This window comes from Grammomys surdaster, unplaced genomic scaffold (genome assembly GCF_004785775.1).
Source record: "Grammomys surdaster isolate TR1022 unplaced genomic scaffold, NIH_TR_1.0 125846, whole genome shotgun sequence".
Classification (NCBI taxonomy): domain Eukaryota; kingdom Metazoa; phylum Chordata; class Mammalia; order Rodentia; family Muridae; genus Grammomys; species Grammomys surdaster.
Genome location: NW_021620672.1, coordinates 1,474,990 through 1,501,252, shown reverse-complemented (window position 1 = coordinate 1,501,252; position 26,263 = coordinate 1,474,990). Strand labels below are relative to the sequence as shown.

General features: G+C 40.7%; 1 protein-coding gene across 1 annotated transcript in view; it reads right to left on the bottom strand.

Moving 5' to 3' along the window:
- Window positions 1–26,263, bottom strand: part of Cab39 (calcium binding protein 39) — a 61,947-nt gene that overhangs the window by 20,544 nt on the left and 15,140 nt on the right. Inside the window, exon 2 of the mRNA XM_028789575.1 lies at window positions 16,978–17,134. Coding sequence (XP_028645408.1) covers window positions 16,978–17,091 — 114 coding nt within the window. The 5' untranslated portion in view covers window positions 17,092–17,134. The remainder of the gene's footprint in view (window positions 1–16,977; window positions 17,135–26,263) is intronic.

Sequence of the window (26,263 nt, the reverse complement as noted above, 5' to 3'; positions counted from 1 at the left end):
ACACACACACACACACACACACACACACACACACACACACACACACACACCCTCTCTCCCTCCCTGACTCCAGACAGCGTTTCACCATGCAGTCCTGGCTGTTCTGGAACTCACTCTGTAGACCAGGCTGGTCATGAACTCTAAGAGGTCTGCCTGCCTCTGCCTCTCAAGTTCTGGGATTAAAGGTATGCGCCACCACCACCTGGCTTTCTGGCTTTGGTCTAATAATTTTGGGTATGGCTACTCAGGACTATTTGCAAATCATATTTGTAAAGAATTGTTTAATATCTTGATAAAATAAAATGACATTTCATATTTTCTGACTATAGATTAAAAAAAAAGTCAATTTAGTAAAATCTTTTCACTAAACCATTTTGACCAAGTATAACGATGTATGCCTTTATTCCTGGCAGAGGGAGACAGATCTCTTTGAGTTCCAGGATAGCTTAGTCTACATAGGAAGCTTTAGGTCACTTAGGGATATATAGTTCGACTCTGACTTTAAAAAAAAAAAAATCAAACCTATTCTGATTTCTAAGACTTTCCCCCTAGTGCTTACAAATTGTCCCCTTTCAGTCCTATGGACCCTTAGGCCTCTTATCTACCTTATTGTCTACATGGCTTAGCTTTATCAGTAATTCAAAATCTCATATGCAATAAGGTACCCCAAATATAATTTTTCTGGACAAAGATCAAATAGAAGCAGGATATTCTATTATAATCTACTTACTTGCACTGCCTTTTCAGTTCCTTTATTCCAAGTGATTTTCACTGACAAGAAAAAACAATCTGGCACTTACTAGGGTTACTAAGTGCGCTGTGGCTTTATGCCCATGAGTCTAAGGCAGATCTCCTTTAGCCCCCCTTGCTTTTTTGGTTAAACTCAAGTTTGAATACTCTTAGAAACTCTTAGTTTATCAATTTTAAAATTTTCATGATTTTAAGCTTTGAATTCTGACAGCAACAGGTGCTGAAAGGAGTGACAGCTGAAGGGCAAGGCTTCATTGTGAGATATGACATGTTCTAGAACTGACTGCAGTTATGGTCACATATATCCATGCAGAAACTAAAGGACACAGACTTAAACACTTTCAATGTTGAACTGCATGATGTGTACATTCAATAAAGCTGTCTTTAAAAGCCACAAGAGAGGAGGGGACAAAATAGAAAGCTAGTGCACTTCTGAGCTGAAAGCCAGGCTCACTAGTGAAGTCCTCTCCCTTTCAGAAGATGCACTACCTGTCACAGTAAGAATGGGAGGCAATGATAACAGAATTACACACATCTACCTCTCACTGCTTACTTGCTTGTGGGTTCTGATGCCCTCTTGCCCTGTTGAGAATCCCATGTATCTTATTATCTCTTCTCCTTCTCATAGAGCCAATTCCCAACTCAGCCCATTTTCAGTTTTTACATATGATCAAGGCTTTCTTAATAGAAGAACCACATAAGCTCCTCTGGACATCACAAACTCCTCACAGCTACACTTCACCTGGGTCTCTCCAATATTTACTCATGTCTGTCACAATCCACATCTCCTTCCTTGTTCACTGCTCATGTCAATCTCACATAGCTCCTGTGCCTCACACTTTATTGCTTTTGGCTAGCCGACAATGACTTACATGCAATCAAAGGCATGTCTTCATTATGCCTGGGCACCTGTAGCTTTTGTACTTGTTGCTTACTGCACCCATCCCTATCCTAATTTTTACCTTTCCCACCTCTCTAGGTGCTTCTTGGTTTCCTTTTCAGTTTGTTCTTAACCAAACCTTTAAATATCAAGCATCCCACAAGCCAGACCTGAGGCTTTCCTTCCTGTGTTTTGTTTTTCTGCAGCTTCTCTTTAAGTGATCTCATCCACACCCACTGCTTTAATTAACTCCTAAAGGCAGATGCCTCACAGATGCCTATCTTCAGGTCTCCCAGGCTTTGTCTGTCAGCAGTCTACACAAAGTGTCTGTATTCAGATGTCTCACAGTATGGTACCTATCTCAAACCCAATGTATCTAAAAGAGAGCTCATGTTGTTGCCCACTGCCTCGTAGTCTTCCCTTGTCCTTAGATCAGATAGCAGCAACACAGACACATGTCAGAAACTCAGGGGTCATCATCGGCTCTTCCTTCTTCTGAACCAGCAATGGCTAAGTTGTCTCCACTCTCTCAGATCGAGCCATCTGCTGTATCCTCTGCCATTGCCACCCAAACCCAAGTCCTGTAACTCCTGCCAAAATGACTACCTAGCCTACTGACCTCCTTACATTCCTGTTAGACTTGTACATTCTTTTCCAATCAAAACACAAATGATGAAGAGATTCTGTTTAAAATGCTCCAATGATTACTTATTTCTCTTAGAATGGAGCAAAATCTTTCTTAAATAACCCCTATGAAGTCTGGTCCTACTGTCTAACCTAGACCTGCACTATAATTTCTCTCTTTACCCAAGCTGTATGGGCAGACATGTCTTTCCTCAGAGGTCTTGCATATGTGGTTTGCTATGCTCATGTGTCCTTTGCACCCATCTCTTGACCAACTCCTTTTCTTTTTTCAGTGCTTACCTTAGTACTGGATCACTTTTTCAAGTTTCCCAAAGTAAATTCTGTCACACATTCACCTACGGTTAAGTTTTCCCTCCCATTGTTTCTCATAGTTGAGTATGATTCTTCTGTTACTTGTAATTTCCCAGTTACTGGTCCCTTCTGCTACACTGAGAGCTTGTAGTAGATATAGGGCCTTGAGGGCAGAGCAACCCTGTAAGACTCCACTGAGATGGCAAAAGGAAGTGCTTAAAAGAGCCCAGAAACAGACCAGATTATGTAAGAACAGTTGGGAGGAGGTACAGGAGGAATATGCAGGAGTGAGAAGCCACTAAATTCAGACCCCCAGCACTGCTGGTTTACCACAGAGGCAACGCCAGATAACTGAGTCAATATTTCAGTTATTGATAAAGGAAAGACAGTGGCTACTAGAATTAGGAATCAAATGTTCTATCTGGTACCTGGAATAAAAACAGACTTGACTTTAATGATGAGTAAAGGAAAAAAAAATCTAGATGGGGGAGGTTTGGGTGGGAGGGAGAGTGTGTGAAGAGAAAGGAACTGTAATTCAATGAAAGAGAATCAACAACTATAGCAACAACTGCAACAGTGTCTGCTTGCCAAGGTACAATGTGAGTAGAGAAGCAAACTGGCTGACTAATTCATTAAGGCTGCCATTTTACTTAAGGGCCAAGTACTCTAAACTTGGATCCTGGTGTGCATATGGTCATAGTGCAGACAACTCCCCAAGCTAACACCAAGGAAAATCAGTTTCTGTATCTGGTATTTGACTAACTGAAAAGAATAGTTTGTTACATGCTGGCGGTGTTGAAAATCTTGAGTGACAGCATACCCACACTGTATATTACTCTGTATGAGAAACCAGTAAGTTCAAAGGTTAAGTGTGTCTTTTGCTCAAGTTACAGCCTAATTCCTGTAACTACATAGTCTAAAACACAGGTTCTCAGTTGGTGGTTGTGATCCCATTGAGGGTAGAGAAACCCTTTCAAAGGGGTCATATATCAGATATCCTGTATATCAAATACTTATACTCCATAACAGTAGCAAAGTGAGTTATGAAGAAGCAATGAAAATAATTGCATGGAGGGTCACCACACCATGAGGAACTACATTAAAGGGTTGCAGTACTAGGAAGGTTGAGAACCACTGCTCTAAAAGAACATTCCACACTAAACTGAGTACTGTCTGCTTCTTCACTTCTCATTCACTCTATGTCAGACTTGTTTGAATGGTCTGCCAATTTATGGCTTATTTATTTATTTATTTAATTATCTATCTATTTATTGTTTGATTATTCATTTGTGCACTTGTGTGATTTCTGATCCTTATTAACCTGAACAATTTTCAACTGATTAAACAAAAAGCAAGCAATCTAGTGAGAAAGGTCTCTCTCGCACACACACACACACACACACACACACTCGCATGTAAGTTTTAATTTTTTAAAGACTTACTATTAATGATGATTTTTAAATGTTTTAACCTCTTTTCTAGGCCACCACTCACTAGAGGTAGTGGGAAAGGTTATTAGGATATAGAAGAAGTGGACCTGTTTGGAAATATTTCTTTGGAACAAATCTCATCTGCATTCTGAGGAAATCAGCAGTTTAGCTCACAGGTCAGCAGCAGCAGCAGCAGCTCAATCCACTAGCAAACACTTCGTGGATACACCAGTAGTCTAGTTCAGTAGTGTCAGGATAGCAGCAGCAGTGCCATGACCTAGCAGGAACAGCCAGGCCTCAGATGAACAGGACTGTCAGGGATGCCAGAAGTTCTCTGTAGTGCCTCTCACAATGAAGCAAAGATTAGTGAAGACTAGAGACCAAGAAGTGTTATAAAGTTAGTTCTAAAGCAGGCCCCTCTCACAGTCTGTTGAGTCCTATTCATACTTCCTCCAAACATCAAGTCCTCCATGGTTCTTGCCTCAGTACCTGAGTCTGTATCAGCTGACATCACTCTGACAATTGGCCAGAGTCCACAGAAGTGGCAAGAAGCTACCAGCACACCAACAGAAGTTTTTTGGTGCAATTTTTATCTATGGAGTCCCAACAAATGGAGCTCAACTATGAAATGTAAGGTGTCATCAGTGAAGAATCCTTTATCTTGCGTCCTTCTACATGCTTGCTTTAATAAAACATCCTTTTGTTTGTGTCTGTTTCAGCAAAACGTCAGCCTTAGCAAAACATCCTTTCACGTGTGTCACGCTTCAGGAAAACCTTTATGTGTTTGCCCCAGCAAAACATCATCCGACCCAACTGACTTTCCAGGAACCCTTAAGTCTGTACTGTGCACACATACATGCACACACTTAGAACAGAGATAGGGTTGGGTTTCACGAGGCAAGGTGATTCAGCAGGCATTTACTGACTTTAATTGCCACAGAGAATAGGAGAACAGGAGATAATGTTGAATCTGACTGGTTTCCTTTAGTGTTCTTATAGTGGACACACCCAAGCCCCAACTCTGGAGGGTCTGCATTAGTCAATGTATACGCTGCATCTCTCACCACACTGATCACATCCTTCTTATTTGCACCCCCCTACTTATGTCTCACACCTACTGAGTAGCTATTCACACCTATAGCACCTCTCAACACTCCCTTTCAAGCTGCTGAAATCCCCAGTCACCTAACCCACTGGCCCTCACTGACCTCATTACCTGAGTGCTAAGACTGTGCTTCAGCACTCTCCCAAGAGATTAATGACGTTGGATTCCTTACACTCCTGGATGATTTTTCCCACAACTTTTCTTCACCAGCTCCTAGAACTGTAAGCACTGTAAATGGTGACAGAACCCATGCACACTTGGTTTACTAATGACTTGTGTTGCTTGTCTGACTTCAATCCAGCTCAGAAACATTCCTATCAGCTGAACTGATTTCCAAGTAGTAACTCAAAGAGCATACATTTCAAAATGGCTGCACTTTCCCTCCAGACTTTTGTTTAGTATCCTACTCTGGATACAGATACCTAGTTTTACTCCTCTAAGTTGAGACTGTCCAGTAAAAACTTTCTTAACTCTTGTTCCATATTGATACACTCCTGCTACCTTTTGACTACATGTGCTGTACCCTCAAATACACGGTCTCACTCTGTAGCACTAGCTGACCTGGAACTCATTATACAATTTGAATCAACTTAAAACTGACAGCAAACTTACCCTCCTTGGATTATAGGCATATGCCACCATGTTTGGCCTAAAATACAAGCCCTGCCTTCCAGCGCTAGGAACTGAACAAAGAGCTTTGAACATGCTAGTTAAATACTCTACCACTGAGCTAAAACCCCAGCTCCCAAGATACTAACTATAAAAAAAGTAGTTTTGTGGTGTAATACCACTTTGACCAAGTGCATGTCACGAACATTACCTGTAACTAGACTACTGAATCAAGGATCTCCTAATGTTATATCTCTCACAGGGCATATTAGTTCTGTAGAGCTCTTGCCAAACTGTCCAAACTACACTAGATCATGAAGAAACACTAGCAAGACCCAAATCAGGGATCATTCTATAAATCATTCAAGTATTTAGGTCACGAGGTTAAAGGAAGACTGAGAAGCTGTTCCAGATTGAAGCAGCTAGGGAGATGCAACTAAATGCGATAAGTGATCCTGACTTGGATGACTGGTCCAGAGGTGTATAGTAAAGGCTGCATTCATTAACAATGCACTCTGTCCATCTTTCCACTGTGGTGATGTTAAATGTAACATCTGTGGAAGTGAGGTAGAGGCTGACAAGTTTACCAGCCCTCTTGTTTTGCCATTTCTTTGCAGGTAAGGGACATGTTACTTCAGTACCAAAATCTCTGGCTGTATCTCTGTGTGCTGCAGAAAGGCCTTTAAACAAGGGGCCTCAGAGATACCCTTTGTGTCTTAGAGGATCATCTGTTGCTTCAACTGACTTCAGATTTCAAAGTCTTCAATTCTTCAGTCTTGTCATCTACTTTCATTCTCACCTTGAGTAGCTTCAGCTCGGCTCCAGGTGAAGCCCAAGTGTTCACACTCTGCCCCAGCCCTTCCAGGCGGACTCCAGATGCAGCAGCTATGCCTTCCTTCAGCTGCCAGCCTTGCAGGGCTGAACCTTCTCATGGGCCTCTCATTTCCTACACTCCAGGGTCTGACAGCAATTTACACATAGAATGATCTCATGATTTTGTTAGTTGGCAGAACACTCTTTGAGTGCTCATCAGCTGGACATGGTGTTCTGAGACACAGATGCTACTTCTGCACGGCCAGGGAACCTCATATTGGGTTTCACAGGCAGACTGCTTTATTAACAGCAGCCAACTGTTTATAAATACTTAGTCAAGAGTATCCCTTGTGACAAGCTACTCATTTGACTGGAAAATGAAGTCCCATGTCCCTCATTTCTTACTCTATGTGACAAGAGGAAGATTGTGGTTGAGGTTTTAGTTGTTTCCTCAGGACTTTTGAGACGTGACCTATGAAGCAGCTGCATGTACTAGGGCTTAGAAGTGCCCGAAGTGAGCAGAGCCTGGGCATGTTTGTTCCCTGGAATTCAGGTGCTGGGGTAGAAGAGCAGAGAATAAGTCTCTTAAGTCCCATGGAGGGAAGGCAAGTGACTCCTGAAGTAGGAAAGTTCCTGAACATCCACATACAACCAAATGAGAACTTTATTTAGCTTTTATGAATTATTTTTAAAATATTTATCAGGTCAATGTCAACAGCACCAGTATCTCAAAATCCATACGTAATGTATCACTGGTAATATTATTAGAATAAAACTTCTTTCCTTCCCAGAGGAGGAATGGACAGATGTTCTCCAGCCATTATGGTTGTGTCCTGTATAACTTCCCCTAGTAGCACCCAAGCTATAAGATTTTCCCCTTACATGTAAGTTGGGAATCCAAGGCAAAAGGTACAGGAATTCAAGGAGAGCCTGGGTAACATACCTGAGGGTGCATGGGTCCATGAAGGGGAAAGGTAAATATTCAGGAAACTAAAACCCTGGTGTAACTAGTCATTCCAGGACCTCCCCAAACCAGAAAGCCTCTCTGCCTTCAATGTGACATCCTCATCACACTCCTCTGTGTTGCTGTGGCTCAGGCTGCCCTGTGGTCAACGGGCACAGAGCTAGTGCTTCACCAGCACCAAACAGACAGAGAGAAGACAGAAAAAAGGCCGGCGTCCACTGGGTACAAGTAGGGAAAGGGGTTTTATGATCAGCAGTTTCAAAACAAATATTTCAAGTGAAACAAAGGAGGGTGTGGGGCTAAGTGCCTTTGGTCCCAGCCCTCAGGAGGCAGAGGCAGGCAGAACTCTTCTATGTTCAAGACCAGCCTTGTCTAAAGAGCAAATTCCAAGACAGCTAGCTAGACCCACAGAGTAAAACTGTCTAAAAACTGAAGAAGAATCAAAGTTTTTATACAGAAAGATATGAAGACAAGACGTTGGAGGATGAAATCTAAAGTAAACTGAAAACAGTAAGATGGCTCATCAGGTAGAGAAAATTGTGCACAGGACTAAACCCCTGAGCAGGGGCCCTGGGTCCCACAGTGCAGAAGAACGACTTCTGAGGTTTGTTCTTCAATCTTAGGCACATCATGCCATTTGCCTACTCTCATGTAAAGACAAAATTAAAAAAAAAAAAAGAATAGATATTGTTGTGGTAAATATTTGATGAAAAGACTCTGTTAGTATATTAACTCCTTGCTGAATGCTTTTTAAAAGCCCACCATCCCCAACCTCTTCAGTATAGAAAGTATTTGACTATGCTCAACTAAAAGAACATGGACTAAGAAAAATCTGTTATTAATTCCTAGTGTCAAACATTTCTTTAACCACAAGTCACTTTTAAATGGTCATGCTATAAAAAGGATATTCCCTTCCCCCTCTTATAAATGCTGGCAAACCTACCTATACTTCTCCCAGAATACTAGTAGTCATGCTGGTGAGGAGAACTGAGTACAAGCTGAAAATGGTAGCCATATCTTCTGTATATGGCAGGTAGTGGATAGAATATGAAAATAGTTGTTACTATGGCACAGTTAGTGGTAGTGGCTGTTAGTGGTAAGTTTCACCCTACTCCTGTCTGCCAATTACTGAATAAGGATAGTAAGTCTTTTGTTTTCTTTTCTTTGCGTCCCCCCCCCTTTTTATAAAGGGGTTTTGTAAAATGAATGAATGAATAAATAAATAAACAAAAAATAAAAATTAAAAGGTTGTGGCAAAGTTAAAAAGGGACTGACCTATGTGTATAATACACAATCTCAACACAGTAACTATGCACCATGGAACACAAGTAAAAATTCTAGCATGATGCAAGTGAAGGAATAAACACTCAATGGGTAAATGCCTGTGGATACAGTGACTAAAGTAGAAAGGTACAATTTTATTATGGCTTGGCATAGCTAATTGTGAATTCCATTCCCATAGAATGAGTTGCTTAAGAAGCAGTTTTCCTCACTTGAGAATGGTAACAGAGGTCTCACTGTGAGGCACATTGCAGAAGGATGGTGATGTAGGATGTACCAACAGTACAGTTAGAACTCCTTCTACAGCACTTAACCAAGTGGTCACTGAGCCCAAGCCAACACCCCAGAAAGGAGAAACTTCTGAGGAAGCCAGGTTCCTACTTTATGTCACCTAATATGAAGACAAAATCAGATTCCCTACTGGACTTCCACCCATAGGTCTGAGTTCTATGTCCTGCTACATGTGAAGCAGGTTTAACCCTTGCTTTATAGTAGATGGTCCCTTAAAAATATTTTGCTAGTAACTACACTGAGACTCCATATTCTTCAAAGACACTGCTCGAATCTAACTCCTGGTTCACTGAACTGTTACTTACAGTAGCTTTGAACTGCCATGTCAGCCTAATTACTCCTTTTAACACAGTTATCATTGTACAACCTCAAGCAAGGACTTGCCCACATGGAACAGAATTTAAATAATACATTTGTTACTGCAACCTGTCCTCAATAGTCTCTTTGGGTGCTTTATTATATTATTTATTCTTGGGGTACACATATGCCCTCACATATACGTGGTTTCTAAGTCACATCTGCCTCAGCTGATATATGAAACAAACATCTCTTTTTCCTTTCTCCTGAGTTATAGCTGATTTACAACATACTAAATACAGTTTGTGTGTTTGGGTACAGTTTGTTATGCTGATGTGTGTATATACCCATCAAGACAGTGACCATTACCAAAAGTCTCCTTATGTTCCCTTCTGAGTTCCTCTTGATTTCTTCTCCCTCTATTTCTATTCCAAAGCAACCACCAACCTGAATTCTGCAACTATGGATTCATTTCATTTTCCACAGTTTTGTATAAAGCATAAATCATGTACACTGGCTACTTTTAGCAACATAATTATTTTGAGATTTGACTGTTGTGTATAGTTCATCCTTTTATTAATAGTGTTCTATTAACAATGTGGCCCAAGTGGTTTATTCATGCATTTGGTTATTTCCTGACTTGGGCTATTTTACATAAAACTTCTACACACACTTAGACAAGTCTTTGTATGGATATATATTTCATGGTTTCTCCGGTATATACTTAGGAGTGCCATGGTTAGATCAAAGCTGATTTAATTCACTTCTTTAAGAAGCTGCCTGTCTTCTAAAGTGGCTATACCATCTCATACTCACAGCAGCCCCAGCTGCTCTGTACTCAACATCTGACATAGTAAATATGGTTCGTATTAAAACCATACGAAACTTAAGCTCTGTTAACTGATTTTTCTTTGGTGACTAACTTCATTCACCCATAGGTTTTTATTCTCCTTGTCAATCAAACTGCTAGTTATAGTTTTGATTCCCCTCAGACAATTAACCACAATGTAAGTTCAGAGTTGAGGGCTATATTTAGTAGCAGATCTCAGGAACCCTGTGATTAACCTCTCTGATTTACAGTTATTATTAGGCATATCACTCTACATGATTATCTAATCATAACAATGTTTTCTCACTATCCTTAACTACAGGGGAGCAGTGGTCACTGTGCTGGTTTAAATGAGAATGGTCCCCAGAGGCTGATATATCTGAATACTTGGTCTCTACTTGGTGGAACTGTTTGGGAAGAACTGGAATGCGTGATCTTGTTGGAGGATGTGTGTCACTGGGGGTGGTCTTTAAGGTTTAAAACACTCATGCCATTTTGAGTCTTCTCTGCTCCTACTTAAGGACCAGAATGTGAGCTCTTAGCTGCTGCATCAGCCATCCACTGCCAAGCTTTCACTCCCTCAGTAAAGACTTGAACCTCTAGAGCCATAGGCTTGAATACTTTCTTTAATAAGTTGACATGGTTGTGGTGTTTTGTCCCAGCAACAGTGCAGCATCAAGACAGACATAACTCAGCAGTGAGTTATACAGCTCTGGATGGCAGGACTGAAAGAGAACTATGGCTCTTGGTCATCTACAGTCAGTCTAAGGTGTTACTTGGTTACAGCTCCTGCTTTATCACACTCAGCAGTCATTAGTGCTGCATGACAGCAAGGTGGCAGCAGTTCACATTAACTCTGCTCTCTATTTCATCTTCAGAAAATACAAGTTGTTGCTGAGGTATGTCTTTCAAAGCCTTATAATCCACTGAAGAAACATAATTACATATATCACACAAGAAAAGATCTCAAGGTAAGGGGCAGAAAGCAGAACAGCAAGCCTTATCTTAAATAGCAAACTAGGTAAAAAGGTGGCATTTGAGTCAAGACTTGAAAAAAGATCCTCTGTGAACCAGAGGGAGCTAGGGTGAAGATTCTGCAGAAAAAGACTTAAGTAATCCTAGACAGTCTATACTTCTGTTATAGTGAATGAGACAGACAGATGACACTGGTACAGACAGACACATTCTACAGCTGACATTTAAAGAAGGCTGGATATGCTACTCATTTAGCAGTCCAACCTTTTCCTATCATCTTTTGCATTTTGTTTATTTGTTTGAGACAAAGTCTGTCTATGTAGCCCTGGCTGCCCTGAAACTCACTAGTTAGACCAGGCTGACCTCAAACTCAGAGACCTTTCTGCCTTTGCCTCCCGAGTGCAGAGATTAAGGACTACGCCAGCACGTCTGCATTTTGTAGCCATTTACTAACAGCTTGCCATTGCTGACCCACTTTTATTTGTAGTAGTTAGATTTTAGGTCTCAGTTCTCTTTCACCATGTATAGTAGTTGTCATTTCCCTTTAGATACTGACAAATTAGTCACAAATAACGGGTTTTCTCCTCTATTTTTTTTTTTATTGGATGTTTTATTTACATTTCATATGTTGTCCCCTTACCCCATCCCCCACCCACCCAGGAACCCCCAATCCCCTCACACCTCCTCCTTCTTCTTTGTGGATGTAACCTCTATCTACCCCCCCACTCCCACCTCCCCACCCTCAAAACTCCCACCCCCTGGGGCGTCCAGCCTTCATGAGGTCAAGGATCTCATCTTCCACCTGTGCCCAGCAGGGCCCTCCACTCTTATATATTCAGCTAAGGCCCTGGATCCCTCCATAAGTGCTCCCAGGCTGGTGGTTTAGACCCTGGGAGCTGTGGTTGGTTGGTACTGTTGCTCTCCTCATGGGGCCACAAATCCTTTCAGCTCCTTCAGTCTTCACTCTAACTCCTCCATTGAGAACCCCATAATCACTTCAATGGCTAGTTGTGAGCATCTGCCTCTGAATATGTCAGACTCTTGAAGACCTCTGAGGAGACATCCATATCAGGCTCTTATCAGCATGCACTTCCTGACTTCCACATCAGCATCTACCTTTGGTGACTGCACATGGGATGGATACTCAGGTGGAAAGGTCTTCAGACGGCCCCTCCTTCAGTTTTTGTCCCTCGCTTTGTCTCCATATTTGCTCCCTTGAGTATTTTGTTGCTCCTTCTAAGAAGGACCGAATCACCCCCACTTGGTCTTCCTTCTTTATGGACTTCATGTGGCCTGTGAGTTGCATCTTGGGCATTTTAAGGTTCTGGGCTAATATCCAATAATCAGTGAGTGAATACCATGTGTGTTCTTTTGTGATTGGCTTACCTCACTCAGTATGATAATTTCTAGTTCCATCCATTTACCTAGGAACCTCTCAAATTCATTGTTTTTAATAGCTGAGTAATACTCCATTGTGTAAATATACCACATTTTTTTAATCCATTCCTCAGTTGAAGGACATCTGGGTTCTTTCCAGCTCCTGGCTATTATAAATAAGGCTGCTATGAACATAGTTGAGCATATGTCCTTATTATATGTTCGAGCACCTTCTGGGTATATGCCTAGGAGTGGTATAGCTGGATCCTCGGGTAATGCTATGTCCAATTTTCTGAGGAACCGCCACACTGATTTCCAAAGTGGTTGCACCATCTTGCAGTCCCACCAACAATGGAGGAGTGTTCCTCTTTCTCCACACCCTCGCCAGCATCTACTATCACCTGAGTTTTTAATCTTAGCCATTCTGACTGGTGTGAGATGGAATCTCAGGGTTGTTTTGATTTGCATTTCCCTGACGACTAAGGATGCCGAGCATTTCTTTAGGTGCTTCTCGGCCATTCGAGTTTCTTCTGTTGAAAATTCTTTGTTAAGCTCTATACCCCATTTTTTAATAGGGTAATTTGGTTGCCTGGAGTCTAATTTCTTGAGTTCTTTGTATATATTGGATATTAGCCCTCTATCAGATGAAGGATTGGTAAAGATCTTTTCCCAATTTGTTGGTTGTCGTTTTGTCCTATTGACAGTGTCCTTTGCCTTACAGAAACTTTGCAATTTTATGAAGTCCCATTTGTCAATTCTCGATCTTAGAGCATATGCCATTGGAGTTCTGTTCAGGAACTTTTCCCCTGTGCCCAAGTATTCGAGGCTTTTCCCCACCTTCTCTTCTATTAGTTTCAGTGTATCTGGTTTTATGTGGAGGTCCTTTATCCACTTAGATTTGAGCTTTGTACAAGGGGATAAGAATGGATCAATTTTCATTCTTCTACATGTTGTCCTCCAGTTGAACCAGCACCATTTGTTGAAAATGCTGTCCTTTTTCCACTGGACAGTTTTAGCTCCTTTGTCAAAGATCAAGTGACCATAGGAGTGTGGGTTCATTTCTGGGTCTTCAATTCTATTCCATTGATCTTCCTGCCTGTCTCTGTACCAATACCAGGTAGTTTTTATCACTATTGCTCTGTAGTACAGCTTGAGGTCAGGGATGGTGATTCCTCCCGAAGTTCTTTTATTGTTGAGAATAGTTTTCGCTATCCTAGGTTTTTTGTTATTCCATATGAATTTGAGAATTTCCTTTTCTAACTCTGTGAAGAATTGAGTTGGGATTTTAATGGGGATTGCATTGAATCTGTAGATTGCTTTTGGCAAGATGGCCATTTTTATTATATTAATCCTGCCAATCCATGAGCATGGGAGATCTTTCCATCTTCTGAGATCTTCTTCAATTTCTTTCTTCAGAGACTTGAAGTTCTTGTCATACAGGTCTTTCACTTGCTTGGTTAGATTCACACCAAGGTATTTTATATTATTTGCAACTATTGTGAAGGGTGTCATTTCCCTAATTTCTTTTTCAGTCTGTTTATCTTTCATGTAGAGGAAGGCTACTGATTTGTTTGAGTTGATTTTATAACCATCTCCTCTATTTTTAATCTGTTTCACAATAAGAAATTTACATGTTATTCTTCAGTTAGGCCTAACTCCTTGAGCTGAAGTTTATTTTTCAGAAATTCCCATGTTTTATACTCACAGCAAGCCTACGCTTGTGTAATGTTGGCTGAGAGTGGGAGTTCTTAGCCTCCACACTAATGACATTTTTGCTGGGTAATTCTTTTTGTTGCTGTTCTATTTTTAGCATCCATGGCTTTACTAACTGAATGCCAGTAGCTGCCTTCCCCCTAGTGCTATAACCAAAAATGATCCTGGCATTCCAACTGTACTCTAACAGAACAAAACAACTCGTGGACTAAAACAAAACAACAACAACAAAAAGCTCCATTCAGTCAAGCAGACGACACAGATCCCAGCACTTTCTTCTACCACCTCCATCAAGCCACCTTCTTAAGTTTCTTCTGTTACTGTACAGAAATTAGGATATTCTCCACTTCTCAAGCCAGTCCCTTCCCTGTCATAATTCTTACTATCACAGTACATTGCAAAGTGTGGGCTCTTGAGCTCCTCTAGACTGAGGTTTTTACATCAACGATAAGACATCATTTGCCTTGTGCCCACTGGACTGCTATTTATACTAAAAGGGCTAACACTCCAGCACAGCACAAGGCAGTGCCAACAAATTATAGTAGCAGTTACTTAACCCTGTATGACCACACACTTAGTTTAAAAACCTTCAGGTTTCACCTAAGGATGACCAGGACATCTGTGCACAATGGTATCACCTATAATCTCAGTAATCAGACAGTCTGAGGGTGGAGGATCACAATTTTCAGTCCAGGCTAAGAAAGAAGGTGGAGAGAAAGAAGAGAGGAATACCTATGAGGAAGAAGTAAGAAAGTCATTAATGTTATTAAATTTTGTTCTTTAAGTACACAATTTGGTATAGAAGATAGGAAATGTGTTTGAGTCTTTACAGATATGACTGTTAAAAGAAAAACTGTGTAACTGCCAATTATCAAATTCTTGTATGGTTATCAATGTTCAAAATTGTCTCAACTGCTATTAAAATAGCTTTCTCTCTTTAAAAAAATATGTATGTGCATGAGTTTATATCTACCATATGTATGCAGGAATGCACAACAGAGATCTGGAGAGGGTGTCAGGTTCCCCGGAACTGGAATCACAGATGGTTCTGAGATGCCATGTGGGTCCTGGGAGTGGATCCCAGGTCCTCAGCAAAGCAGCAAGTGCGGAGCCATCTCTCTAGCCCTGGCCCTCTCTTTACCAGCATGACGTACAGAAGCACAGCTGTGTGGATCCAATGCTTTCTGTCAGCACAGTAAAGAGATTTAAAATCTGCTACTCTTCTCTCTGAATTTTTCATTTGGGATGATATGGTTATTTTCCATAAAAAATATGTTATTTGTTAAACCAGAATGTATATTACTTTTGAATGATTATTTAAAATTTTGATTTTAATTTCTAATGGGATAATATCAACATTCCACATGCATGCAGTCTTAATATTTTGAGAGTATAAAGGGGGTCCTGTGAACAAAAAACTTAACTGCCAGGTGGTGGTGCACACCTTTAATGCCAGCACTCGAGAGGCAGAGGTGGGGGCAATTTGAGTTTGAGGTTAGCCTGGTCTACAGAATGCATTCTAGGTCAGGGATACACAGAGAAACCCTGTCTTGAAGCAGAGACTTTGACCATCTTGTATGTCTGAGGTTCCTGGTGCCAAAAATGGCGTGAGTTTGATAAGACTGCTGCTGTGTAGCTCACTGGTAGTTACCTGCCTAGCATTTGCAAGGCCCTGACTCAATCCCCAGCATAGCTAACACATACACACAGACACACACACAGCTTGATGAACAGAATGGTATAATTCAGAATTTAAGGAGTAGAGTATATCTTTAGATACAGGCAAAAGACAAATCATCATCTTAAGAGACACACATACGCTTTCAATGATAAACAATTTAGGATGAAGGAACAGCCACTGAGGCAATTCCTACGGTACGAATCACTCTTCTATGGGGTCTGTTTTCCTTCACACTGCCTCCTTAGATCAGGGGCCAGCTCATGTGGCAGCCATAGGTGTTGGTTCTGCTTCTTGATAGCTACAGTTACTTCCAACTGATGTCAGACCCTTGGTCTATCAGGACTGCTAGTGAGAGGGAGGCCAGGGTGTGCATGTGGACCTTCTGGCCCTGTGAGCTGCAGGTGTTGTTATGGTTCTGCTAACTGCTTCCTCTAACTTCCTGAGAAACCTGTTTCCACTGTCTGCAACTAGGCTTCCTTATTTTTACTTTTTTTTTGGTTTTTTGAGACAGGGTTTCTCTGTGTAGCCCTGGCTGTCCTGGAACTCACTCTGTAGACCAGGCTGGCCTCGAACTCAGAAATCCACCTGCCTCTGCCTCCCAAGTGCTGGGACTAAAGGTGTGCGCCACCACCGCCTGGCTCCTATTTTTACATCTTACGAACCACTTTCATAAATTGGGACAGTATTACATTTTGTGCACACACGCACACATGCACACACTTCACAACTTTAAATCAGTTTGGTTTCCTGGTTCAAAGGGCATTGGAAATATACAATGAGAAAACAAAAGGAGCCTGGATCATATACCAAAAGACACTGGCAAGGCAACAGAGGATAGTAGAACAGAAATGAAGACTTCCACATTCCACACCAGCCTGAGCTACAGTGACACCTTATTTAAAAAAGAAAAAAAGAAAAACAAACAAACAAACAAACAAAACGCAACGGGAGTCCAAACAAGAATTTATGGGTTTTTAAAAGTTACCTTGTAGTCTATCTTGCATTTGGTCCTTAATGAAGGAATTAAAGGATGTTCAGATGCATACCTTTTCTGCTTTTTTGTCAGAAATGTCCTGCTTTTCCAAAACAGCCATGCTCTCCTTCAAGTTCTTCACAATGTCTGCTGGAGATTTGTGAGACTTGCCAAATGGGAACGGCATGACGGCAGCACCAGAGGCTTCTACTGCACTCTACCTGCTTGACCTGCAACACAGTACAAGGCTCGTGTGAGACAAGTAGGGCTAACAGAGACACACGTCTACATTTTAACCTATGAAGAAAGCCATATTGGAGGCCAGAGACAGCTTAGCAGGGAAGAGCACTTGCTGTTCTCCCAGAAAACAGGGCTTTGGTTCTCAGCACTCACAACTCTGTGACAGAGTTCTTGCCTCTTCAGACACATAGTAAGTGTATAGACACACATGCAAACAAAATCACATATACACATAAAAAACATTTTACAAGATGTCCAAAGTTTTGGTAACCCGGCAAGCCTACTAAGATGTGTAAAAATGTTGCTACAGAGAGGCCCTTTGAAACATTCTTAATTTTTAAAGCACTACTTTATTCTTTCCCCAGTCCTCTCTTCCCTAACCCCTACCAAACAGGTGCATGTGGATGCTGCTGACATATGTACCAGGGTCTACCTCTCTCTCACAGAGCAACTACTACTGTCAGGCCCACTGCTAAGCACTTATTCAAACAACCCTGGCAAATTATTACTGTTCCCTTATAGAGGTTTAGTAAGGTTGACAATCTGGCTTAAGGTAAAACAAGCTCTGGTTCCTACTGACCTTGTCCTTAGTTGCAATATTATTCCCCAAACTAAGACTGTCTATTCTCCAGCTGACAAAAGTGAGACTGAAAGGCAGAGAGCTCAACCACATAGCATTAGTAACACGTTCCTATCCCCGGGTTCATGCTGCCCACGCATACTTCTGCAACACCCAGTAGCACTGTCCTACATGCATGCACTTCCTTAGCATCTGAGTATTTCAGAGCTGGAGGGAACCCTGACAACCCTGGATCAATCTCCTTTAAGAGAGTTACATCATGGACTTTCTACTCTCCCCAGTGCAGATGGGCCAGGTTGAAGATATAAAAGGTCCTATAAGTGTTGGTCACAACACAACACACAGCTGCCAGGGAGCACATGTGTCTCATATTCCTTTATTCAGGAAAGTTTATGATGTAATCATTCTTCTTAACTGATCAACCCAACAGGAACATAAAAACAAATCCAATTTACTCTGATATAAGTAGTCCCTGACATGTACCCATGACAACAAATAGATATTCCACAAAGAATCCAATCACAACAGGAAACTTATTCACAATGGACACAGACCCCCCCCCCCTTTACATATTACTATGAGTAAGTTTTTAAAACTAAAGTTAGAGTAAAAGTATAGAAAACTATTTATGATGGCAATCAGTGATATGTGCTTGAATTCTAAGGATTTGGAGCCCAAGGGTTACCTGTAAACAGGCAGGATAATTTAACACTCCTCTTTATGCTCCAACGAATAGCACTGAAAGCTGAACTTGGGATTGGTACCCAGCACATCTTGTTTGGTCTCCTTGTTCTTCATCAGTTACCTTCCTCTTTTCTTTCTGCATTTGTTACTTTTTCTAAAATTAATTCAATGACTCATCTTTGCCCCAGTGTTTCTGTCTCCCTTGCCTTTTATTTGCTGATGGCCTCATCTATAATTTCAACAACTCATATTTTGTTTTTCAACAGGTTTTCTTGGGTATCCATAGCTTTCCTGGAACTTGCTGCCCTTGAACTCAGAGAGATCTGGCAGCCCCTGTCTCCTGAGTGCTGGGATTAAAGATGTGTGCCAGTACCACTCAACCATGCCCTACTTCTTGTTCTTAGTGCCACATCCTAGAATTCCATTCCATCACAACACTTGGCCCTGATAACAGATGCTACTTGCTCAACTTTTTCTTTTGGACAGTCAGAATTCTCTATATAGGCCAGGGGTTGCAATGAAACCAACAGTACTTGTATGACATGATATGAAAATTCATAAGCTATAAACTTAATCTCAACACACACCAAGAGGCTGAGTCTTAAATGGGAAGTTTTCACAGAACCTCGTGGATTGATTAATGCTGTCTTTATAAGGGCTTGCAAGAATGTATTCACTTTCTTTTGCTATGTGAGGACATGGACCTCACCACTTGTTCAACCCAACAACCTGCTCATGGGGTTTAGCCTCTGGAACTATTACCTAATGCTAACTAAGTCTTTTGTCATAGCAGTACAGAGTAAGACAAGGATGATGAAGAAATATTGGTTGTCACAATGAGTGAGGCATTACCTGACTGATGAAAACAGCACTGCCATCATTAGATAAGGAGCACTACTTTCTGGCTGGGAGTTACAGAAGCCTGACCCTGTGAATTTCCATATTCTTTGGTAGGCTCTAAGTCAGAATAATGAATATTTTCCAACTGTTGCTATATCTAAGTCTACCACTTACAAATAAACACCTAGCTTTTACAGAAAATGTTCTGAAGTTCATTCTGCAAAATTCAAACACGAAGGTTAACCTGAGAAAGAGTAAGAAGCTATTAAAGGATCAATGTATTCTTTTTTATTTCTTGCTTTTATATTTGTACTTGTTTACACTGGTATCTACTTTCTTCTCTAAAACAGATGGGAAACCAGAGGATGTTAGCAATGGTCACTTCTGTTTAAGAACTTTATTAACAGAATATCCACACCATTAAAGTTAGAAATCATAGGTGTCACTTTGGCAATTGGATTGCTTTGGCTTATGCACCACACTCCTATTTGCCCAAGTGCTAATAAATACTCAAAAATAATCAGACAACACATAAGCCAGTATGAAGACATAGCCATTCATGCTGTAATATATGCTACAAACTAAAGGCATCTAGTGCCTGCTTTTCACACAAAATTCTGGTATGCGTGGATGAGGGTGTGTGTTTGGAGACAATAATGAAAACTGCTGAGTGACAACACATTCCTAGACAGCTGACTTCCTAGAACTCTATATTAACACATGTATTCAATCTGACTCAATTTGGTGGTCAAATGCAAAACTTCATATAAATGAACAAAAAGCCCACACACTGTAAAGTGATTGCATCCAAGGCCCATTAGTGTTCTTGCTTGAGTATGCAGTCATGGAAAGTGTGAACCCAGTACATACAGATCCATGTTTATTTTTTTCAGCTGACTCTTAAGGCCCAATCCTACACTACCATGTTAATGACGTTTAATCCACACAATTATCAAATAAGCAGATACTGTTTCTAAGTACCAAGCTATTTGAGGTAGATATTTTATTACTTTTAAATTGTATGCATGTCTTGGTGTGCGTATATGCACATGAATGCACACGCTGACAGAGGCCCTGGAAATGGGAGCTCTGAGTGCTTGGGAGACACATGGTGGTGTGCTGGGACTTGAACTCTGGTCCTCTGAAGGAACAGCACATGTTCTTAATCACTGACTCACCTCTCCAAACCATGATGTGCAAAGTGAAAACTTGTGCTTGATGTATTTTCATTTTACATCATATTGTAAAGCAGCTGCTGTTTGAAGCACATAGAAATTTTGAATAGAAAGGGATTGCTACCTATCCTTGCCTCTAAATTGACTTATGACTACTAATTTCAGAATAAAACCAATGGGTAATTATCTACATAACTAGATACTATACAATAAAGTGCTTTTGTGCTGTAACTAAAAACCTCCATTCAGCTTTTGGAGGGAAGGAGGAGGCTTGCCCATCTCAACTGCAAATAAGATCTGACAACTCAGCTTTATTAAAATTAAACCAGGACCACCTTTAAGAAGATAGCTGAAGTCAGGCAGTGGTGGCACATGCCTTTAATCCCAGCACTTGGGAGGCAGAGGCAGGTGGATTTCTGAGTTCGAGGCCAGCCTGGTCTACAGAGTGAGTTCCAGAACAGCCTGGGCTATAAGAGAAATCCTGTCTCGAAAAACCAAAAAAAAAAAAAAAAAAAAAAAGAGAGAGAGAGAGAGAGAGAGAGAGAGAGAGACAGCTGAAGCCTTGGTTAATTACCAAAGGCACCAGAAACATAACTCTAAAGCAACTATACCAAAACTGCCCAGAAGACACTGGGTAGAGTGGGTTTTATAATTAACAAGGACTTTCAGGCCCAGGCTTGGTAGCCCACACCCTTCTAGCATTAGAGAGGTGGATGTAGTTAGATTTTGAGACTTTGCGGTCAGCCTGCATAGTGAGACCCACACCAATCAATCAATCAATCTCTCTCTCTCTCTCTCCCTCCCTCCCCCTCTACCCCTCCCCCTGCCCCCTCCCCTTTTCCCTCTGAGACAGACAGACACATGCAGGCACACATTACCTCTCTGTCACTCTCACTTATACACATAATTCCCCCCCCCAGACATATCCACATTACTCCCCCCACACACACACACACTCCCTCCACAGATACACACTCTTCTCTCTGTCAGACACATACAGACACACACCCACATGTGCTCGAGCACAAGCTGGGGGCACAGGATGGGGGGGTGAGTAGAAGGGCAGAGGAGGCTTCTTTCCTGGCCAGTGCTAATCAAAGACTTGATAGTAAAATTTTACAGCCTAGATAAGAAACGGATGCTGGTAGGAATGGCAACAGTACCAGGAATATTTAAAACAATGTAGCATCTCCCATAAACAGTTTACAAAGCATTGTTCCTTCTAAGTTCAACCTCTATCTCCACCCAATGACTTATCATTTCATTCAGTAAAACTGACTCTTCACCAAGATTACAAGGGCTTCTGTGATCTGTTCCTCTCTGGACTCACCCACCTCCCTTACTCTAGGCTTTAGTTACACTCACTCTGCTATTTGTAGACTAGACCCAGACATATTTCCCATATTGTACGCATAAATGCTTAGCCCCAACACTATGGCTTTCTCTTATTCTATCCACGTCTGTACAAATGATATCCAGTAACAAAGGCCTTGAGGAGGGTGTATGGCTACAACCCCCAACACTCAGGAAGAGGCAGTAGAACCATGAGTTTGCACATGGCTGTAATCCCAATCCCAACATTCAGAAGACAGGAAGATCATGAATTTGAAGCCAGCTTGGGTTAGAGAACAAGACCTTGTCTCAAAAACAAACAAGGTGCTGGGAGTATAGCACATTGTCAGTGTGCTAGTTTGGTTTGCATGAAGCCCTAGTGTTCAAACCCCAGGGCTAAAATAAACAAATAAGTAAAGGCAGGAATGTGTGCACATGCTATCTGTACAAGATTTAGCCAAGCTGGCAACATAATTCCTCTAAAGTTCATCCAGCTCAAGTCTGGTTACAGGTAAAAATGATGAGTGCAGAGGCAGCTGGCACAATTGGGAGTTCTGAAACTATTCTGCAGGTCTTCAACTGTTTGCCTGAGTGTGGCGGTTCAAACTTAACTTTCAACTCCACATTCTGACCAGCCAAGACTTTATCAGCATAAGTATTAAATTTAGTCTTGATCCTTATTGATAGTTTCAATAGTTAAAGAATGCAGCTGATAAAGTTCCTGAGCAATTCCATCAACTCTCGGCTTTCCTGTGTGTTCTTGCTACATCCTCACCTGTTTACAGGTCCATCTGGGACAAGCCTATAGAAATGACCATTTACTTCTACTAAATGTCTTCTGATTTAGATCTAATACACAGTACATTTAAATTAGGGTGCATATGTACATGTGGAACAATGAGATGGTCTAACAGGTAAAGACATCTGCTGCCAAAGTGACAACCTGAGCTGGTGGAAGGACAGAACTGACTTCCAAAGCTGTCCTTTGTCCTCCATATATGCAGACACACAGGCACAGGCATGTGCACCCAGAGCCACCCCCAACCCAAAATACAAATTATTCTTGAATCTTGATTCTGTCATTTATTGTATTATTAGTTTCTCCAATCCATTTCCTGCCAGCTACAACTTTGATGAGTAAATCACACAGGTCTTCCTTTACTTCACTTTCTGTTAAAGATAAAAACCCAGGCACAGTACTATAACTTTCCAACTAAAGTCTGACACAGTACTATAACTTTTCAACTAAATTCTGCAGTCAGTCTCTCCTGGGTAGTTACTTAAACAACTGCAAGACCAAGGTATCTAACTTTATTACTGTTACACTGGAGGCTTACAGATTTCTTAAAGCCCACAACACACATTTATACAATAAGAACAAGTCGAGTATAGTGATATAAACCTGTAACTCTAGCACTTTAGAGATAAAGGCAGGGGGATCAGGAATTCAAGGTCAGCCTGGAAAAGACTAAAAAGAAAGAGGAAAAACAAAACAACAACAAAACCCAACCACACAAAAATCTAACCAACCAACCAATATCACCAAACAGTACTTATCGCTAATTGGTAAAATTATACTGTATACTGTCATTAATTTCTCATAATTTTACTCTGCATTCTGTTTTATTTTATTCCATCCTAGTCCCTCTTTCAAAAGGCTAATGGTAATTCACTAAAGTGACTTCTCAATCTACTGATGAGACTTGCAATATGCAAAACAAAGGCTAGAAATTAATCTGAAGGGTCTAAAACGATAGCTCAGAACATTACTTCGAAGCTGCCTCTCAGAGAACCTAAGTGAGGGTCCTAGCACTCGTATCAGGAGGCTCACAACTTCATGTGACTCTAGCTCTGGGAGTTATGATGACATCTTCTGGTCTCAGTGAACACTGATAAGCATGTGGTATGCACATGTACACTGTATATGTACACAACATGTATATACACATACTAAGTAAATAAATAAAACTTCTTTATGAGTCAATCTGAAAAGCTTCGGCAGCTTTCTTATTCAAATGTTGGACTTCTCAAACTGTTACAAGATAAAGATTTCATCATATAATTTGAGACTGGAAATTATAGCTATACATATTACAAATTATTATTTATAAACAACTATAATATATAACTGGCTGCTTTCTCTAACTTTTAAAATCAATATGGACTTGCCATTTTTAGTCCTATCTAAAATGATTCATATTATTACGGAATTAAAAGCTAAAGTATGCCAGGCAATGGTGGTGCACGCCTTTAATCCCAGCACTTGGGAGGCAGAGGCAGGTGGATTTCTGAGTTCGAAGCCAGCCTGGTCTACAGGGTGAGTTCCAGGACAGCCAGGGCTATACAGAGAAACCCTGTCTCGAAAAACCAAATAAATAAATAAATAAATAAATAAATAAATAAATAAATAAATAAAAGCTAAAGTATAATTTTAGACCAATTTTAAAAATGTGAATTTCAATGATTTATAAGCAGTATATGTAACTTAATAAGAAGTAATTTAATAAGAAAAGTTAACCAATTTTCACATTTAAAAATGAGAAACCTGGGGCTGATAGATGGCCCAGCAGTGAAGAGCAACTTACTGTTCCTGCAGAATGTTCAACTCCCAGTACCCATACTGTGGCTCACAGCCAACTCTAACTCCAGCGCCAGGAGATCCGACACGCTCTCTTACTGTCGAGACACTAGGCTCTCATGTAGTACATACACATCTTGTAGGCAAAATACTTGTAGACATAAAATAAAAAAGTATGGCAAACTGGGCTAATGAGATGGCTCAGTGGGTAAAAGCACATGCCTCCAAGGCCGACAGTGCAATCCATAGACCCAGATAGTAGAAGGAAAGAACTCACTCTTGCAAGTTGTCCTCTGACCTTGACATATGCAAAGTGAGACATACATATAATAAACCAGTACAGAAATGATTTTTTTAAAATAATGAAAAAGTATCAATCTTCAAGAAACTGCAATCTACTTTTCCAGGGTAAACTTTACTTGCTCTGCCACAAGGCTGTGCAAACAGAGTCCATATGATCATGAACAAACACCATGGTCTCACCCACATTTTTGTAAATAAGAAAAGCAAATAGCCAACCCTGCCCTTTAGAAAGCAAATTCCTGAAGAAGAACGCAATATTCAAACTTGAACAGTAAACAGATGAGAAAAACCTAACACAAATCTCAAGTATGGTCAGACAAAAGTACTTTTTGGAAAATTCTCTCTAGGTTGAGGAATTAATGATGTGTTAGAAGTTTGGTGACTTTAAAAAGTCAGATTTGTAAAAATACTTTCTAAATTTGCCTTTAGTTACTCTGATAAAGAACTATATTTTGAAACAAAATGTAAACTTACAGCTTTAAATGTCTACAGAATCAGATATATAAACCTGGGAAATCACTCTCCTTCAAAGTCTGGCATTACTATTTTTGTTCTGGCCAAAGGCCCACAAAAGCACAGACCGCACAGCCAGCCTAAGCTGCACCACCATAGTTGGAGATCTGCAGGTTTGTTTTCTTTGTAACTGTCCAAAGGCTGTCAAATAGTAGTATTTAGTGTAAATAAACTTTTTTTCAGCAGAAATATTTGGACACAGAATGCACAACTCCATGGCACTTCGGACTGAGGGTCATACAGAAGAGTGGTTCTCATCATTCCTAATACTGCAAATCTTTAATACAGTTCTTCATGCTGTGATGACCCCCACCCATAAAGTTACTTTGTTCTTCCTTCATAACTATGGTGTTACTACTGTCATGAATTATAATAAGTATCTCATATGCAGGATATCCTGATATGCAACCCTCAAAGGGGTTGTGACCAATAGGTTGAGAATCTCTGGTGTAGAACATTCTATCAAAAATGACCTTTCTCCTACCTAAACACCATATCCTTTCTAGCCTCTTTGTCAACACATTAACTGGCTTACAAATGCTTGCTCTTAGGTTGAGAGAAGAGTTCTCAATGAAACAATGAGGCTAAATAGTGTTTAACATCAGAGAAGCAACTAGACTGCAGCTGTCAACACAAAGAGTGGCTGTATGTGCTTTTAGAGGAAATGAAGATTTCCATCACATACCAACAACTCAGCTCATGGATCTAAAAAGATGAGGCCATGATTTGAAGTAGATTAAGAAGACGGGTGCGCACAGAGCAGACTTAAAATCTATCCTAATAAAATCCCTCATTAATACCAAGTTCAGAGGACAAGCATCAAGGAGATGATGCTCCCTGAACTGGCTCTTAAGACACTGACACCTTTGAAGGGAAACTAGAAGATGTATTACAATTGGCTAGAGAGCTGTATGTCACAGTCTAAAGTCTTTTATGGAGACAAATTATTTTGTCTTTTTTTTTTAAGCTCTATGGGTAATATAGTATGGAGTGGAAAGGAAGGCAAAAGTTGAGAAGCCCAAGTGCTGTTTACAGAATGGCCACATGCCTTCTTTTATTGTTCAAAGAACATTCCACTCACTCCTGGTGTGTTGACAGCACAATACAGTCAAAC